This window comes from Podarcis cretensis, assembly GCF_951804945.1.
Source record: "Podarcis cretensis genome assembly, chromosome: 4".
NCBI lineage: Eukaryota > Metazoa > Chordata > Lepidosauria > Squamata > Lacertidae > Podarcis > Podarcis cretensis.
Genome location: NC_137173.1, coordinates 76,732,227 through 76,752,375, shown reverse-complemented (window position 1 = coordinate 76,752,375; position 20,149 = coordinate 76,732,227). Strand labels below are relative to the sequence as shown.

Genomic DNA, 20,149 nt, shown 5'->3' with positions numbered 1-20,149 from the left:
GCACATCCAGACTTTCGCTATTTTGCAGGTGGGATTCAGTCACACCTGCAATATAGGAGGCAATAATGCGGACTTACATAACAGGAATGTTGAAAGGACTGCACTTATATAATGCATGTGCAGTGTATTGACCCCCCCCCCATGAAAGTGCTATACAAATGTTAAGTATGACGATGCTGTATGATGATATATGATTTTTTTACTGCTCCTTTTTTTTACAGAACAATCCTAATACATCTTGCACTATTTACTATATACACTGGGTCCAGGAGGCGATTTCTCACCCTACCGCCCATACAGGAAAGATGTCTCTCCGCAGCAGAGAAGGCCCTATGGTGTCAGACTGCTGCCAGCAACTCCTGGCCATTTGCCCAGGAACGTACAAAGACAAGGAAACGTTTCTTACAGTCCGCTTTTTATTCAGTAGTTACAGAGAGAGGCTATAGAACCCAGCCCCTTGGATAAGTAAATCTCTACACCCCCCGCCCTGTCTCTCCCACTTCCTCATTCGTGAATCACATCGTCTCTCCTACAGGTGCTGATAAGTGCCCTCTGTTTTTGAGCTCTTTGCTCTCCTACTCCCCCTCTCCCATTATTTCCCAGCTTTTCCCCTCATCTGCCTCTGAGCTGGGACCTCCCTCAACCCCCTGCTGCAAATCTAAACTGTCTCCCTCTTCCTCCTCCCTGGAAGGGTCAAGCACCACTCCTCCTCTGCCCAGTCCCTGACATCTGGCTTCTTAGAAATGTAAACGCTTCAGCGACTCACAAAGCCACCCTTTTTGCTCTGGTGGCCAAAAAGAACAGAAAGAGGACCCTGGACAAAATAGCACTGAATTGTAAGGGAGACACAGAGATCTAAATAGAGACTATTATCTGTGGTGTGACGTCCCTTTACGTGTGTTTATTTTTGATTCAGATTAGTCATGGCCACTGGACGTTATTTGGATTGGTACTGCAGAACACTCCTAACCCCTTATATCTGTACTGTTGAAGGGGGTTAGGAAGAGGCGGAAGTGCCCCTTCCTTCACCAGGCTCTGCCACCGGGAGTGTCCCCCCCCCCTTGCACCTGCCAAGACTGCCACAGAACAAAGGCTACTGCTGGTGGTGGTCCTGCCACAGTAGTCACCACAAGGCCCTGAAATGGGGCACCACAGTGGCAGGCACAGAGCAGGGCCAGCAAAGGATCTGCTGGAAAAGATCCTGAGGAGTTGGGGCAGCAAAAAAAAGTGGAAAATAAGGGTCACCCAGCCAGCTTCCATCCTGCCAGGCACAAGCAGTGGGGATTTAAGATACAGTGGTGGGTCCACAGCTCTGTTCCTGTCTGCTGCTCACGGCCAGGATTGCTTTCTCAGTTCTGCAGTGCCTGACGTAGTCTACTTCAGGGAAGATAATTGAATCTGTTTTAAAATAAGCACCTGCATCCCATTTACCCTGTACTGTTTTTCAGGTAATTAAGACACAGATAACCTGCCTTTTAATGTTTTCCTTTGTTGGTTCTTGTAGGTGCTTTTAAAATACTAGAAAGATGTGTTTCATGTGAAGCACGAACATTGCCCGCGGGTGTCTCTGTTTCGCTTCAGATTCTAGTCTCTCTTAAGGGAACCAAGTGCAGCATTTGACATGGGAAGGGCTTCCCATGGCCCTTTGCTTTTAAAGAATGGCAAGAAGAATCGTGTGTTTTGAGATTCAGCTGTTTTTCATGTTGCACCAGGTTTTATTTTCTCCTTAGCTTGGTCAAACGAGAAAGAGACAGAGAGTAAAATAGCTTTGTTATGCATTAAAATTAGGCTCTCATGAAGCTGACAATTCTCAGTATTGAAGGAAAAGGAGATGAAGAGGGGAGAGGGTACTCACCTCTTTGCCCTGTCTTTTTCATCCTCATCCATTAGATTGTCTAAGCAGCTTTTCCTGTTGAAAGAATTCAGGGTAGCTTTAGCACATGTTTCCACTAGATTTCTAGAAAGGTTAGGTTTCAAACAGAATCACTGTTGCTTCACTTAATTCATCACGACACCTAAATGTATTTTAAGCCAGTGGCTCTATGATTCATCATTCTCTCTGCTTGTTTTGGCCAACATTTGGACTGCAATCCTCTGCAAGCAAACAGGGTGTGGAGGGACTCCACATAGGCATCTTGAAACATTCCCAACAGCTGGCTTCTTCTCAAGGGTCCCAACGCAAAAGCTGTTTGCAACACAGCAGCAGTGAGGCTACCTGGGCACCAGCGAAGAACAAGCTCCTGGGTAACTTAAGGTGAGATGCTGGGGAGCCTTGGCTTCCCAAAACTGGCAGTGAAAGACTCCGGTGTGCTTGAAACAAGCTTATCTAATTAAAGAAAAACTGTTCAAATCTCTCCCGAGTACAACTAATGACTTGTCGACACTTCCGCTTGTCCTGTGTCCAGAAACCACAAACGTGATTGAGTGGTTTTCTGATTTACCTGCACCATCTAGGCAATGCTCTAAGAGGTTTCCCCTTTGGTCTGCTCATTACCCCAGGAAAAGCAGCTCTTTAGCATTAAATCAGAATAAATGGCAATCTGTGGTAAACCAGAATTGCCGTTTGCTCCGATTGAGCACTAAAAAGGAGAGGGGGAAGCAGTGGAAGTGTGGATAAGCCCTAAGACAAGCCAGAAACATTGTTTCATACCAGCCTGGAATTTTATTTTATTTTTAATTATTATTATTATTATTATTATTATTATTATTATTATTACTATTATTAATACCCCACCCAGCTGGCTGGGTTTCCCCAGCCACTCTGGGTGGCTCCCAATAGAATATTTAAAACACGATAAATACATCCACCATAACTGCTATTGTTTTGAGCTATTAAATGACCACTGTACTCTCCCTGAATATTTTTCAGTAGCAAATCAAGCTGCTGCCTATCCCTTATCAGTGATGCAAAATTAAGCCCTAAGTTAGGAAAAAAAGAAGAGGAAGAAGTTGTCTGCTTGTCTGCTTACTTACACCTTTCTGCCCAATAGTTTTGGCAACTCTCTCTCAAATAAAGTTATAGTGCTAAATCTATGAACGGATACTTCTCTTGCAAACAAGCCCTGTACAAATGGGTTGCTTCAGCCGTCCGAGATAACCCTCTGCGCTAAACTTTACATACGGTATAGGAAAAAAAGAGAGAACAAATTTAAACGAACATTCATCAGTGAAGACTGCCATCTGCACAACTCAAAAGAACTCTTTGGTGTGTGCCCGTTCCCTCCTCCCAGCAATGGTAAACAGGATTAGCCTTCTGAACGCAAAAACAGGGAAAAAGTAGGTCACTTCGGCAACACTGTTCCATGTGATAAATTGATGATGCGATTGTAATGGTCTGCTCACAGTCATCTCTCTCTTTCTCAGCTGACTGCAGTTAACTGAAGGACCATACAAAGATACGTCATAGAAGGTTTTATAAAGGTTGCTTGCGCTCCATACATTCATGAGCTTGTGATTCAAGTGGCACCTGGTGTTCTGATTTAAAATAAATAAACAAATAATAACAAGCATGTGTTAAGCCTACATAACCACTGAGGAAATTTCACGGGCAAAGTTTGGTAAAACTTGAGAAATGGGAGGACTTTCCATGTTCAGAATGTGGGTCCTGCAGGTTCCCGGTTGTCTTCTGATGCTCCGCTTGTTGGCAAAACTATGCATATCCTTTCATTCTGCCCTACCTTATGAAAGAAGCAAACACAAATAAACTGAATTGTGGGCATGGGATCAACCACGTGTTAGGATTACACCATTTTCTGGGCATGACGGAATAACCATGACCAAATTCAAGAGAACAACCCTGCTTAGCATTAGGTGCATACATGGCTATTTTCCAAGGCTGTCTACACATTACCTGCTTAAAACACAGCTAGATTTTTCTTTTTCTCTATTCAGTTTGAAACTGGTTTTGGGGTGGGGGGTTGCATCAAAATACAGTATATCCTATCAAACTACAGAATAGAAACAGGATAGGTATGGATTCTGACTAGTGTTGTGTGTACACTGCTTCCCAAACCAGTAGTGGAAACACACTGGGTGCAGAGCCAAAGAGGAACATCCCCATGCTGGAAGCCACCATTATTTAGTCAAATAAAAATGGGGACTCAGATACCCGAACTAAACTATTCTGCAGCCCTAGGCAAGACCATCTGGATTATTCAGGTAATTTATACTACTGAGCCCAAGTATAATAGATTCAGTACATTGACAAAACCTTCGTTTTGCCACCTATTCATGCACAAACAGTCACAACATTTTGAGAGCAGTAGAGCCAATTTAGAAATGAACTCATTGTGCTCAATTAAAAAATGAACCTTTCCTCAAATAAAGTAAATTTTAAATGATTCTGCAAGTTTGCAGCAGGAGCTGGCTGTGGATGGAGCTAATTGGCTAGCAGCCATGATTTCACCAAAATAACTCATCATAAATCCCCAGAATAGTTTTGCATTTTAAAAAAAAAGGTTTCCCATTTCCCTATAAAAAGAAATCTACAAATGAATAAAGTACTTGCAATGCTTAAAAAAATACAAAAAAGCAATAACCCACTTGAAGCATGGGAGAAGGGCAAGGCTGATAGCTATAACAGCACTAGGTTCACTGATAGGTATGCCTCCCATTTTAATTGTGAAATGGAGCACAAGGTGGTTACACTGAAGAATCTGCTGCGAGCTCTCCCTCTCTCTCCTTAATATTACATCTGTCTTTGCTCTATCTTATCCCTGTTTGATTTTCATAATTGGGTGCTGCTGGGTTCTTGGTTTCTAGAACAAATGCCACACTGTAAATCGCCCAAGAGAGTTTTGGCTGAAAGTATACACCCAACAGTAATGCATTTCATGTCCTGGAAAATGGTGGCTGGCAATTTGGTAGCGAGCAGCAGAATAAAAACGGGAAGTGATTTTTAGAGTTCTCTTAAAAACTGTACAAAAATATGAAAAGGCACAGTTAGGTGCTTTTGTTAACTCTGGTGTATAACAATGCAAGAGACATTGCCAGCGGGTTGTGGATTGATATTAACTTCTGTTGCTAGGTTAATAAAATTATAATGTGGCACTTTGTACATACAAAGGGCACCCGTCTTAAAATAACTGCTTGAAGCTGAAAGCAGTTGACATGACATGAATAACTCCCACAACTGCCCTGTAGATTTCTGTACACTTTCTGAATCATCAGTACAGTAGTGATGATTTGTAGATATAATACAGACTGTGGGAGCTAGTTCTATATAGTTTATTGGAGATAACTGATGCAACGTAAGGTCTGACTATACTGCAAAAAGAAAAGCTAATATGAAGTTTGGATTATGAAAAGGAGAAGAAATGAGAAGAGAGATTTATTTATGTGCCACCCTATAACTGTTATAGTTGTTCTCAGGAAGGCTTAGAGGATGAAAACAGTAAAATGAATAATATAATACAATGTGATACATGCTTAAAATTAAGCTCCAGATCAAAGACTGGGGAAGCATACGAGCAAAACCAGGTTTCGTAAGGGTTCAGGAAGAGTTGAAATGCCTGGGGAAATAAAAACGTGCTTGCCTGGCACCGAAAGAACATCTGAGCAGTCAGCAGGCAGTTTTCTTCGGAGGGCAACTGATAACTGGATGCCACTACCAAAAAGCACCTTTCACTAGTAAACAACTGCCATATCCCCATCAGGTGAAAATAGGTGAGAGTAGTAATAATACCTGGAGAAGTATGGCATGGTTATTTGGATCAAGGGTAGCCAACACAGTGTCTTCCAGATTTTGTTCAACTCCATCAGCCCTATCCAGCGTAGTCAATGGTCAGGGATTATGAGATCTGTGGTCAAACAACACCTGGAGGGCTAACCCTGATTCAGTTGACCCCTGATCTACTACCCCAGATTTAGACTGGCCCTCCTCCTCCCCAAACCAACACTCGCCCTCTCTTTAGGCATCTGACCTCTGACCCTTCTTGATCTGAGACAAAAAGCAAGCTCCACCAAGACATCTACCAATCTGATCATCACTTCTAGAAGGAACCAGGAGAACTCCCAATATTGACTAGTTTATCCCATCCAATGGCTACAAAACACAGAGGGTGGGAAGCAATTGTGGAAAACTAAGAAAGAGTTTATTGATGATGCAGTTGTAATGAACTTAACTGATAACACAAACTATGAGTGAGGACAATGGAAGTCTTGACTGCATACAAAATAGCTATATTCCAGAAGGCAAAACCCTAGCCTGCATCTCTCTCACTTGATGAAGGTGCCTATGAGTTACTTCAAACTTTCTGCTGTATCGCTCCTTCTTCTCTCCTTTCAGGCTGATATAAGCAATCTCATTGTCTCTTCTCTGTATATTTCTAATGTCAAACAAGCCAGTTGAGTATAACATCTGCCTATTGATCCCATTTCCTGTTATATTCATGTTCCACCCTCATAAATTCCTTAAGTCACATGTGAGGACAGGTGGGCAAGTGGGCATGGTTTGCAGAAAAATGTCTTGTGGGCCAAACTGGGTCCTGTAGAGAGCTGACTTAGGCCCATGGGCAGGAGGTTCCTAATTATAATTATCTACCACAGGGTTCCAAAATGCTTGGTCCACACACTTGACTCAAGTGGTTTGTGGTAGTGTTAGATATATAAGACAAATGGCACCTTAACTGTCAGTTATGATCACCACAACAGAATATCTATTCACCAAGGGGTTGGACTAGATCAGTGTTTCCCAACCTTGTGCCTCCAGCTGTTTTTGGACTACAATTCCCATCATCCCTTGCCACTGGTCTTCCTAGTCAGGGATGATGGGAGTTGTAGTTCAAAAACAGCTGGAGGCACAAGGTTGGGAAACACTGGACTAGATGACCCTTGGGTCCCTTCCAACACTACAATGCTACGATTCAACTACATTGCTTGACTGCAGCTTGCTCTTACAACAATTCACTTGTCCCAGTATGCAAGAAGGAGAAACACACACAGTGGAAATGGAAATGGTATTAACCATTATCTATGGCAGAGGTTTTTAAACCATGGTTGCCAACCTTGGAGCCAAGAAATCTCAACGTGGTCGCAATTGGACCTGTGCCAGTAGCAAAATGCACCTGGGGAATTTCATCGCATTACAATATGAATTCTATGAAATGCAAACTGCAATACAATAACACACAGGCATTAAAGTAAGTATTAAAAACATGTAATTTCTGAAAACGCATACCTGTAACTTTTGGTAGCAAAGCACTTCACAGTTGCATATTGTAAGCATGCTATCAAACTCCTGACACAGCTGAAGATACTGATTATCTCAAGGTAACGCAAGATATGTTGTGACATGCATTTCATTTGATAGATAACTGGGATAGTCATTATGAGTCTATAAACAAACACTGCAGAAAGGAAATGACCTGTCTTTGTAGACTACTGCCAGTAATGTCATGGAATGTGCATATCATTCCATGTTTTTTGCTACTGGAATGAGAAAGATTTCTCTTCTCCTAGCAAGTGTGTGTACAGGTGGTTTAGTAGCTGTTCCAGTTCTCCCATCATTCGTTAAGTAATTTGTCTACTGAGCTCTGTCTACAGAAATATCATGCCTCTGCAACCAAGCATACCAATGGCTTGTTTGGAATTGCAACATAGTGCTGATGGTGTTTATGTGACCAAATGAGAAATGAAGTTTTGTGGCTATGTGGAAGGCCAAAGAAGGTAAGTCATGTTATCATGTAGTCCCACAAAGGTTGAAAACAAAAGAGTAATCCTGAGGTTGCACATTTAAACACACACACACACACACACCCTCAGTTTATGATGAAACAAATATTTGGCAACTATGTCTCACATCACACCCTTCTTAAACTTGTAAATATTTTTAATCACTGTGCTGATTTCAAGTAGGAATGGGAAGAAAATTGTTTCAATGCTTGTAAGAATACAAAAACAAAAATGTAGCTGTCTCAAAAGTCACACTTCTACAAATGTTGCGATATGGTTTTCCAACCAGAATGCATATAGAACAAGAAAACCAATGCATGTATTAATGAAAATAATATACAAAAGTTCAGGTTGGGGGGGAAATGCATGCCAAAATGTGTATCTTAAGCAGAATTTCAAACAAAAACTTGTACATTAGGGGAAGAAGAATATGAAACTGCTGACTAATTTTCATGAGGACTTTTTTCAAGTGCAAACTGATGTAGGAACCGAACTCAAGATTAGACAAATGAGAAGTTCGAGAGAGAAACCGAAATTTGCAGATTCCTCTATCCCTAATTCTAATCTAAATTATTAGACATTAGGATTTTATCCAGCACTAACATTTACTAAATGCTGTACACAGATTAAAAGCAAGACAGTTCATGTCCACAGGCTTAAAGTGTAAAAGACACAAGACAAAAATCATACTCAGGAGGAGACCCATTGAAAGCAACGGGCATAACTGGCTGAAGTCCATTAATTTCAGTTGGTCTGCTCTGAGTGCGACTGAACTGGATATCACCCTAATTCTTCGCAAAATTCTTCTGCAAAAGGCAGATAAGAAGAGGGGGGCACATGAATAACAGCAGTACTGGCTCATTCAGGGTGATAGGTTCAACCTAGGTGATAGGTTTCTACACCTAGGTGATAGGGTGATAGGTTTCTACACCTAGAAAAATAACACAAAAGTCCTGCCCTAGATATTCTCTCACAAACTGCTGAAATGTGTGAACTAAGGCCATCAAGGCAACGCCTTACTGTTCCACGTAAGTGCCTTTAAAATAAAGTAGGCATAATAAAAGTTGCCACAATGACATATATCATCTTCTAGATGCCATATTCAGCAATGCACTTTTTCATGCAACAGTAAGTTTGCATTGTCCCAAAGTAACTGCGAGTGAGAATGTGCAGTGACCTGCTTTAGTGGAACCACATTATCTGCCAGGATCAAATGGGATGATGAGACTCTTAAGTATAGTATATTTATGCCTTATTTGTCCGTAAACAGCAGCAGAAAATGAATTTGTAAGAGCCGTTCTATCAGACCTGCAATGTTTCCCTACCGTATTCTCTCAAACTTATCTCACTTACTACTAATTATTATTATTATTTATTTGTACCATACCCATCTGACTGGGTTGCATACAGCAGCATAAGGAAGCATTTGTTTTCTCACAGATGGGTTGGTGTCATCACTGTGCAGGAAAAGGTTATTGTGTCTACCACAAAATTGGCTTTATATAGCTATACAAATCTCTGGGTTTTGCTCTGTGTTCACTTGTGCAGTATCTAATTAATTTTCAACTTCATAATTGGGCCAAACTCCCGATGAACAAAAATTGAGGCCCAACTATTGTTTTGTAGTTTAATAAGATTGTGGTTCTTTTATTATTATAAACCACCCTTTTAACCACCCTTTTTTTAGTTTGAAATATCTCAGGTCTATGTCCCAAAGCAGAGGGCCCCGAATAAAGTATGAAATAGTGCAGAGGCATTGCCAAAACTACTATTTCTGTAGAAAAATGTCAGGTTCAATGGAATAAGTGGTTTTCCCTACAACTCAGAAGTATTTTTTATTACTACAAAGAGATCATCTGTCAAGATAACAACAGACAGTAATTAAGGTTCCTTAAAAATCACATCGAGAATTCCTGTGGTGTGTTCTTCTCCTTTGGGATGCTTCCCTATTATCCTCAGAATTACTTTCAGAATTACAGACTGGTTTGCTCTGAATTTATTATCCCAGGTAGAGAAAAATACACAGGAAATGTTTATATCCAAATACTTAATCTACTTGAGGAATTGAGTTTACAGAAAAGAAGCATGAGTCTCACAACAGGTGGCGAGAATGAATATGGTATCCATATCTGGCAGCCTTCAGAAAGACTATGTATTCTGACCTAATATTCTCACCCCCCATACTACCTACGTATAAAATGCTGCTGGCGAGGGTCCCTGGTAAGCTTTCAAACAGGGCATTCTGGGGTCAGGAGGGGCTGAGCCAGCCCAGAATCCACTGGATGCCAGGCCAGCATCACTGCTCTCATGCGACGAGATCGGGCCTAATTAGCACACTAACTCCAGGCCGGCACAGCAATTTCCCTGCCTTCCGCCTTCTACTCTAGCCAGCATGAGCAGCAGGACTCTGGATGAGGCCATGGTAGTCCCACTGCTACCCAACTGGGGTTTTTCGGATTGCAGCTCAAATCTCAAACCATCAAAGAGTAAACTTTTGTTGACAGCATTTTTCTTGACAGAAAGACAGCTACAAACGAATTTTTAAAATGTCTTGCAAAACACATGACAGGGGATTCTGAACAATCATCTCTTGTGTTAAAAGCATGTGCAGACTGGTCACCCACCCACTGGGATTCAGCATGTTGGAGGCGTGTCAGAGGAAGGCTGTGGATCTGCAGGATTCTAAGCCACCTCGTTGCCCGTATATGATTCTCCAATGACCCTGAATTATACCAGCCCTAGAGATGGTGTCGTTGATTCCCAGCCAGGGGAAACCATGGAAGGGGAAAACGCTCCAGCAGAAAACAGGGATTAGGATTTGCTAACAGATCGACCACAGAACCACCACCTCAGGTTACGATTGCCTTGAAAAAGTAATAAAATTTATCCAGCAAAGAAAAATTGCCCAGGTTTTCTACTGATTTATTTATTATAATGCAGCAAAATCCACAGCTATCACCGAGCGGTTCAAATAAATGCTATCTAGGGTGAACAGTAAGAATAGGGTGTTTCTTTTCACAGTTTGCACTCTAATAAATATTATAAGGACAAGCTAAATAATATCCTGTATAGGGACACACATTTGTCATTGTATTTTAACTTTTACAGTACATGTCTACTCATAACTAAGTCCCACTGAGCTCAATGGGGTATATTCCCAAGTAAGTAGGTAAAAGATTGTAACTGGGATGTCTTTTAGTTTTAAACTAGCACATGGTTTTGTTTTGTTTTTTAAAAAATAAAGTTTTTATTAGTTTCCAAAGTATGTGCATTGCCTCTTTTTTCAGATTGTGTTTTCTACAGAGCAATTACATTTGTTGTGAGACATGCTATCTATAAGGTTGGGGAAGAAAAGAGGGCGGTAGGGGGTAGAGTGGTAAAACTTATGTTCTTTTAGTGTGTGGGGGGAGGTTGTGTCAGCATCACTTGGGTAGGTTCTCTTTATATTTGCTTGTTATAGTTCCTTGGTAGTGAGAGAGGTTGGGGGTCTAGGGCATGGTTGGTTGTCTTTAGTTGGTTGCAGTGAGATTGGGGGGGGGGGTGTCAAGTTAGCCATACTGATTTGTATGCTGTGGGTGGATTCTTGTTATTTTGTTGGGCTGTGTATGTGATAAAAGGGGAGCCATATCGGATTGAAGGTGTCCTCTTCTACTTGTTCCCATGCCAGCTTCAGTCTATTGGTTAGCTTTTCCAGTAAGGTTGTTTCACACACAATTTGATACCAGTGGTCCATGTTTACTCCTGACAGGTCTCTCCAGTGTCTGGCAATCATGCTTCTGGCTGCTGAGAGGAGCTGGATTATGAGCTCTTTATTCTGCAAGTGGGAATTATTATCTTAATAGTTTTCAGATGAACATTACTGAAATATATCATTGCAGCTTATCCATGAACTCTACACTATGAATTTTCACAAGACCGACGTGAATTCGTTAAAGAAGTAATTATGAAAACGGAAAGCATTAGACCCCTGTAACTTCAACACTTTCAAGGAAGGAATATTGTTAACGCTCATCTATAGAAACGCACTCCTATTCGAGGAGCAACTACCATTAACCTCTAAGGATATAAAAAGTCCAATTATGAAAATATATCTATTTTTTCTTAATTTAAATTACTCATCATATAATTGTATATACATAAATGGGAATGTGATCTATAATATATTTATTTCTAAATGGAAATGGATATGGAAGACTAGTCAAGCAGCAGTGTGCAGCAAGGTCAATTCCATTGCTAAGATCATAAACAAAAAGGTGAGCAGAGGGATGGCCTTTTGTAAAATCTTGCAGTCTCCCAAAAAATCCCACCCCCCTTCTTCTGAGCCAAAAAAAAGTTCACTTTTTAGCTCAGCCCTATTAAAAAATCCCCACCTACTCACAACGAAATACAGATCCTTCCAAGCAGCCTGTGCAGATGCTTTTTGTAATACATCATGAAAGAAACATGACTCAGCATTACACAGAGGCTGGCCCTTCATTTGCATATTTATTTATATAATACTTAAAGCAGCTTAAAAATGAACAGCTCAAGTGTGTTTCTATGCAGACACAAAACCAACTAAGGACATATCTGTTCTTCCGTTTTAGATCCAAGGTAAAACTTTTCCTTTTACAAAGAACAGGGATACAGGGAGATTCTTGCCCCCTTCAGATTTTTGACCAATGCACAGTGGTACCTCGGGTTAAGTACTTAATTCATTCTGGAGATCTGTTCTTAACCTGAAACTGTTCTTAACCTGAAGCACCACTTTAGCTAATGGGGCCTCCTGCTGCTGCCGCGCTGCCAGAGCACGATTTCTGTTCTCATCCTGAAGCAAAGTTCTTAACCCGAGATACTATTTCTGGGTTAGCGGAGTCTGTAACCTTGAAGCGTATGTAACCCGAGGTACCACTGTATTCAGCGGCGTAGCTTGCAGAGTTTGGAGAAAATTAAGGACAAAGTGCGAGACTGGTTACATTACGCTCAGATCAATGAAGTTTTTAAAAATGATAAAAAGTTAGGGTTCCAGGTGGAGAAATCGAAATTGGAAACAGAACTGTTAGAACCTAAGACCAAGATACTTTCAGGAATGTACAACCTGCTGTTAAAATGGAATACACAAGATGAAATGGTTAAATCGGCTATGATAAAATGGGCACAGGACATTGGGCACAACATTATGTTTGAGGACTGGGAAAGGTTGTGGACCATTGGGTTGAACTTCACTGCATGTAATGCTTTGAAGGAAAATGTAATGAAAATGATATATAGATGGTACATGACCCCAGTTAAACTTGCCAAAATATACCATTTGTCTGATAATAAATGTTGGAAATGTAAAGAAAATGAAGGAACATTCTTTCACCTCTGGTGGACTTGCCCTAGAGTGAAGGCTTTCTGGGAAATGATATATAATGAGCTGAAAAAGGTATTTAAGTATACCTTCACTAAGAAACCAGAGGCCTTCCTTTTGGGTATTGTCGGCCAGAAGGTGTTAAGGAAGGATCGAACATTTTTTATGTATGCAACAACAGCAGCAAGGATACTTATCGCTAAGCACTGGAAAACCCAAGATCTACCCACACTGGGAGAGTGGCAGATGCAGCTGATAGACTATATGGAACTAGCCGAGATGACTGGCAGAATCCGAGACCTGGGAGAAGAGAAGGTTGAAGAAGACTGGAAGAAATTTAAGATTTATTTTAAAAAGTATTGTAATTCGGTTGAATGTTAAGAAGGATGCTAGATCATAAATAATTGACCACCACTAAATTAGATGGAATCAGGACGATAAGTAGATCGAGGAAAATATAAATCATTTGGAGAACGATTAGATTATGTTTAAAAGAATGGGACCTAAGAATTTAAATAAGATGATAATTTGCTGGTTAAAATTTAAGACGATGTAAGTGGGAGCGGGAGATGTGAGGGAGTCCAAAGAGGTTCTGAAAATATGTTATGATATATGCTATATTGTTGATTATTTTTGCATTTGTATTTAAAAAATCTTAATAAATATTTATATATATAAAAAAAATATTCAGCGGCGTAGCTAGTCGCTCGGGTGCCTGGGAGGCACACGCATCCTGCCGCCAGGGGCGGGGCAAGCTGCCCACGGGGGCGGTGTGAGCCAAGGCAGGGCGCGCTGTGTGGAGCCTCTCTGCAGCCCCCCCTCAACTGTAGGGCAGCTGAGGCAGTGGGCCGACGAAAGCCTGTGCTGCTCGAAAAAGCATCACAGAGCTTGCAGGCAGTCCGCCCACCGCCTCCCCCTCAGGAGAGATGCGTGGCTCAGGCACGCTGCAGGCCCTGCGGTGTGGTGCATCGTGCCCCCCGCCTCACCTAGCTACCAGTGGTGTAGGAAGGGGGGGGGAGGAGTTTTTTTAAAAAAAAAAGTGTTGCGAGCCCAATTTTTTATTAAAAAACCCAACACATATTTTTGCCATTTTATCACCACCACCACCACCACCCCAGTAATGACACCAGGGGTGGTCCACAACCACCGCACCCTCCTTCCTATGCCACTGAATGTATTACCATGACAACAATGAACCAACATATGATGCAGCTGCTGCACTTACTTCACAAAATGTTAACTAGCCTTTTTGTTCAGGTTTCTGCTCACTAAACAAAACTCTCTTGGCTGAGTAATTAAATAATTCCAAATATTCCCAGCTCTTTAGCAGGAAATTTCAACTAACGTCAACGTAGTTTTAAGTAAAATAATGTTTGTAGCAAATAGGGAAACGCCAGGAAATCTCACCGGCTTTGTTCACATGCCACATTAAGCCATACTTAAAAAGCAATCTGTGGTTTAAAGCAGTGGCGTAGCGTGGGTTGTCAGCACCCGGGGCAAGGCAAGTAATTTGCACCCCCTAACCCGTGGATTTGCGCACCCTAACCCTAACCCCCAGATGTTGCGGCCGGTGCAGCCGGCCCCCCCTGCACCCCCCACACTACGCCACTGGTTTAAAGTGAACATGCATCATACTGGTGCATGCTACTTGGAAAGCTCTTATTCCATTCCTGCCCCACTCATTCCAGGAATTGAGCTGGAATCTGGCGTGTCACGTAATCCAAACACAGGCGTGCAAACCAGGTCATTCTGTAATGCAGCAAGGAATCTCAAGGTTAGCTCGTTATTCTCAACTTGAAACTCTTAGCTCTTCCAAAATCGTAACATTAGACTAGCAATTGTGTTCTTCTAAGGCACTCTCACCAAGTTTGTTTCTGCCCATAACTTCTGCTGAATTTAGACCCTAATGGTCAGATTGTGTACTGCAAGCAAAGAGCAAAAGCAAACAATATTTATTATTTATTTTAATAAAAGATTATACTTCTTTATATAATAATTAAAAAATCTCTAGGTAGCTTATACAGAAAAGCAATAAAAAATACAACAACGCTATTCAGATCGATTTCCTTTAAATAAATAAAAACTATAGGAGGAAAATGAGATAGCAAACAATGCAAAACTATGTATCAAAATAAAACTGCACCAAGACCATATCCCATCATCCTTGATCACTGGATGGGATCTATAGTCCAACACCTTCTGCAGGACCGCAGGTTTCCCAACCCTGACCAAAGTGCAACTAGATGTAAGAAAAGGAACAGATTGGTAGAGCATTCCAAACTACAGGAAGCCAGCACAAGTTACACTGGGGTTAAATTATGCCAGTATAATCTAGCCCTATCCCTAAACTCTGTTCAGCAACAGGGCTACTGCCAACTGAGCTGGCCTGAGCCTGGCGGCGGGGAGACAATCCTTTAAAATAGTGATGATGTGACTGAGCTGAACACAATCTAGAGTAGTGGCAAGTGTCTCACTGTCCCATCCCACCAGACCCCCAGAACATCCTGGTCTTGGGTGAACTGGTTTCAGCTGAGCCAGGTGACCCCAAGCCCAATCTGTGCGTACACAGAGAGCGCTTTCTCCAATCACCTCCTATTGGGGCAGGCCTATGGATGTTGTTTGAATTATGGTGCTGGAGGAGACTCTTGAGAGTCCCATGGACTGCAAGAAGATCAAACCTATCCATTCTGAAGGAAATCAGCCCTGAGTGCTCACTGGAAGGACAGATCCTGAAGCTGAGGCTCCAATACTTTGGCCACCTCATGAGAAGAGAAGACTCCCTGGAAAAGACCCTGATGTTGGGAAAGATGGAAGGCACAAGGAGAAGGGGACAACAGAGGACGAGATGGTTGGACAGTGTTCTCGAAGCTACCAGCATGAGTTTGACCAAACTGCAGGAGGCAGTGAAAGACAGGAGTGCCTGGCGGGCTCTGGTCCATGGGGTCACGAAGAGTCGGTCATGACTAAATGACTAAACAACAACGGATGTTGCAGCACTATGGCAATCTCCTTCGCCATACTTAACTTGTTTATGAATGAAATAGCTAAAAATGGGAAGCAGTACAGTAATAACTTTGTCACTTCTATATACCAATACATAAGTACATCAGTATATCACTCAGCACATAGGCTTCCATACTCTCTTTTTCTAAAGATGGTGAAAAATGTTTTGTTTTGTTTTTTTGTGGGGAACACCTGTGGGAGCACTAATTGTCGAGAGAGGAATAGAGAATACCCCTTGCATAGATAGTAGTTGCCTCTTACTGCATGAAGGTATAGACAACTGCAAACTGCTATTTACAAAAGCACACTATATAAAAATGACCCCTGAACATTTCGAAGCCTACATGTGTATAGAGCCTAAGAGTGTATAAAATACATTTTAAAGCATAATTATTCTATCTAGCATGGCACAGAACTTCAAAGAACCAAAGATCTCTGTAAACTCTGCCCTTAATAAATGTGAGAGTACAAACAACTATAATATTACACAGAATATGTGCTAAAGGCAGATTTTTTTCCTACCTGTTCTATTTACAATGAGCTAGAGCATAGAAGACATTTCTCACTATCTTTTTTAAAGTCATTAAAATTATTTCCCTCTTCATGCAGCAAAATACACATCTAGAGTCTAACTCCTCTTGTTATAAAATGTTTAAAAATAATAATTTCAGAGCCTGAATTGATTTAAGCATTGCAGACAGAACTGTTCATGCTACGTTTTGTCTTCCACACACATTATATGAAGGAGGAGATGATTTTCTTTAAAGCTCACAAAAGAAGGATTTGAAGGCTGTTCACAGTGTAAATAATAAGCATCCTGCATATTTTCAGACCTAGCTGTTACATAGGACTTTTGCAATTGCTCTGTCAAACTGAACTTATTTTAAAACCCCAATATGTGCACCTTTCAAAGGCACATTACACATATGAGAACTGCAAAAAACTGTTATATTTTCCCCCTTTTCAACAAAACATACAGAAAACTCCAGACCACTGAAATACTGTAATGCTTCTTTAACTTTGGCACAGTGATCCCAAACATAGACAGGATTTATTTTCAATTATTCATGGTCTGCAGCTATTTCCCACCTTCATATGGGAACCTTTAGAAACATTTGTTTGTTTTTCTTGGGCCGCTAAGGATGTAGATACGTATAGACAAGACAATCTAACACTGTAATAAAAACTAGTAATATCTGTGGACTTACCTACAATGTAACAATATAATAAATATCAACATGAAATCATGAATTTTAAAGGAAAACTTATTAAGCATTATCTTATACAAATATCTTATAACATACTTTACAGTACTGTAGGGGACGCAGGTGGCGCTGTGGGTTAAAGCCTCAGCGCCTAGGGCTTGCCGATCGAAAGGTCGGCGGTTCGAATCCCTGCGGCGGGGTGCGCTCCCGCTGCTCGGTCCCAGCGCCTGCCAACCTAGCAGTTCGAAAGCACCTCCGGGTGCAAGTAGATAAATAGGGACCGCTTACCGGCGGGAAGGTAAATGGCGTTTCCGTGTGCGGCTCTGGCTCACCAGAGCAGCGATGTCACGCTGGCCACGTGACCCGGAAGTGTCTCCGGACAGCGCTGGCCCCTGGCCTCTTAAGTGAGATGGGCGCACAACCCCAGAATCTGTCAAGACTGGCCCGTACGGGCAGGGGTACCTTTACCTTTACCTTTTTACAGTACTGTAAAGTATATTGTAAGACATTTTTACAATCCTTGCCACATACCCACCCAGCCTTGCCCTGCCTCAGTATTTAACCTCTCTGTGACTACAGCCTCTGTCTCTAACCCTCAGTTTCTGCTTGATGACAGCAATTTATATAAAAGCTTCTGAAGTGAGGAGAACATAAGTGCTTCACCTGTTGGCTATTCAAGCATACCCAAAGTAGCCCAGAAGCTATAGCAACCATAAGCTGAAAATACATGAAGATGGTTTTGTTTTTTTGTTTTTTTAACTGAATCATTTTATTGACAGGTGTACTTAAAAAAAAAAGCCTTCCCTGTTAGAGGCAAATGCAACAAAATGCAAAGTTGCATACTGTCATAGTATAGGCAAGTAACAAGAGATTGCATGTGCACTGTCCTTTCAGAAATGTTGTTTTGGAAATAAAGAATTCTCAGAATCTACAACACCCAAAATGCATTTCTAGAATATCAAATAAACTGTCATTGGTAAATGTAATGCAAAGTCAATATTACTCACATTTCAAGCCCCACCCCCAACAGCTGGATGTTTTGGGTGTCCTCTATAAGGTATGGTTGGAGATGGTTTTACCACACATATCTGAAAATGCCTGAGCTGGTCATCATACAAAGAAACACAATGGGACAATAACATAATTTGGCCAAATCCACTGCTGCGATGCAGGATTGTCTCTTAGTATCAGAGACCCATTTGCTTTTGGAAAGGATTAATCCTTATTCCTTAATATTAACCCCCTGAAACAATGTTAACATATATTCTTTCAGAACAATTACACAGGCCTAGGCCAAAATGAAACAGACAGCCTTTATTTAGAACACACCATTTCCAGAGCCAGTCATAGATCCAAGCACTAAGGCAAAGGTAAAGGACCCCTGGACAGTTAAGTCCAGTCAAAGGCGACTATAGGTTTGGGCGCTCATGTCGCTTTCAGGCCAAGGGAGCCGGCATTTGTCCGCAGACAGCTTTCTGGGTCATGTGGCCAGCATGACTAAACCGCTGCTGGTGCAACAGGACACCATGACGGAAACCAGAGTGCACAGAAATGCCGTTTACCTTCCCAACGCAGCAGTATCTATTTATCTACTCGCACTGGTGTGCTTTCGAACTGCTAGGTTGGCAGGAGCTGGGACAGAGAAATGGGAGCTCACCCCGATTTGAACCGCCAACCTTCTGATCAGCAAGCCCAAGAGGTTCAGTGGTTTAGACCACAGCACCACCCGCGATCCAAACACTATTTAACTTCCAAGGAGTCAATGTACGATGAGAGCTAAGAATTAGGAACCAAGAAGTCTTTCCCTCAACTGTAATCTCTGCCACAGACTCACTGAGTGGTCATGTCTCAGGCTTCCACTGACAACATGATACACCAATATTGGCCTACCTTCCAGTACTGTTGTTAGGACTGCCGAGATAATATATCATAGAATCATAGGGTTGGAAGAGACCACAAGGGCCATCGAGTCCAACCCCCTGCCAAGCAGGAAACAATATGGGAAACACAAAAAGATATATACATACAGTGGTACCTCTGGTTACGTACTTAATTCGTTCTGGAGGTCCGTTCTTAACCTGAAACTGTTCTTAACTAGAGGCGTGCTTTTGCTAATGGGGCCTCTTGCTGCCGCTGCACTGCCAGCACATTATTTCTGTTCTCATCCTGAAGCAAAGTTTTTAACCCAAGGTACTATTTTTGGGTAAGCGGAGTCTGTAACCTGAAGCGTTTGTAACCTGAAGTGTATGTAACCCGAGGTACCACTGTATGTATGTATTATGATGATCTTTCTTAAAAACTTACACTGAGGTGTTATTTTTTAAAGACTATGACGCACAAAATTAACCCTCACAGCCTCAGGCCATTTTCACAACTGCATTTTAAAATCACCTCTCAGCCTCACTGCGTTGTTTGTGGAACATAGATCTGTAGAGTTGGGAGGGACCATGAGGATCATCTAGCGCAGTGTACCCATTTGAATACTATTCATATGATTTATTTTTATTTATTTTTAAAAAAAGAGTTGTATTTAATACAAAGTGTGTTCTGGCGAACGTGGGAATTACATCTGAACTGCAGCTGCCAGGAAAAAAACACAACCAAATTCACAGCCTCTGGTGAAAATTACCCTGACTCAGCACCCCTCAAGAATTATCATCATCAATTTGCCTGTACCATTGACTTGGCGAAGCATCTTTATCAGCTTTAAGGTGCTGTTCTCTGTGTATGTGTCTGTCTCATGCACGACCCTCGATTTCGGCGCGCGGCGGATGAGCCAAGTTGCCAGGCCAGCTCCTCCCTCGCCCTTGCGCCTAACTTGAGCTGCCGCCACCTGTGCGCGCGCGCGCCCCCCTCAAAGAAAGCGAGGGCGCCCCCCAACGCTCGCCGCGCGAAGAGGCGGCCGGAGTGACCCGCTGCTCTTGCTGTTTATCTGTGT

General features: G+C 41.9%; 1 protein-coding gene across 4 annotated transcripts in view; it reads right to left on the bottom strand.

Annotated features, from left to right (window-relative positions):
* Window positions 1-20,149, bottom strand: part of NPAS2 (neuronal PAS domain protein 2) — a 104,723-nt gene that overhangs the window by 34,651 nt on the left and 49,923 nt on the right. For all 4 annotated transcript variants that reach the window (XM_079972580.1, XM_079972579.1, XM_079972577.1 and 1 more), the window contains exon 2: window positions 1,856-1,909. In XM_079972580.1, coding sequence (XP_079828706.1) covers window positions 1,856-1,887 — 32 coding nt within the window. In that variant the 5' untranslated portion in view covers window positions 1,888-1,909. The remainder of the gene's footprint in view (window positions 1-1,855; window positions 1,910-20,149) is intronic.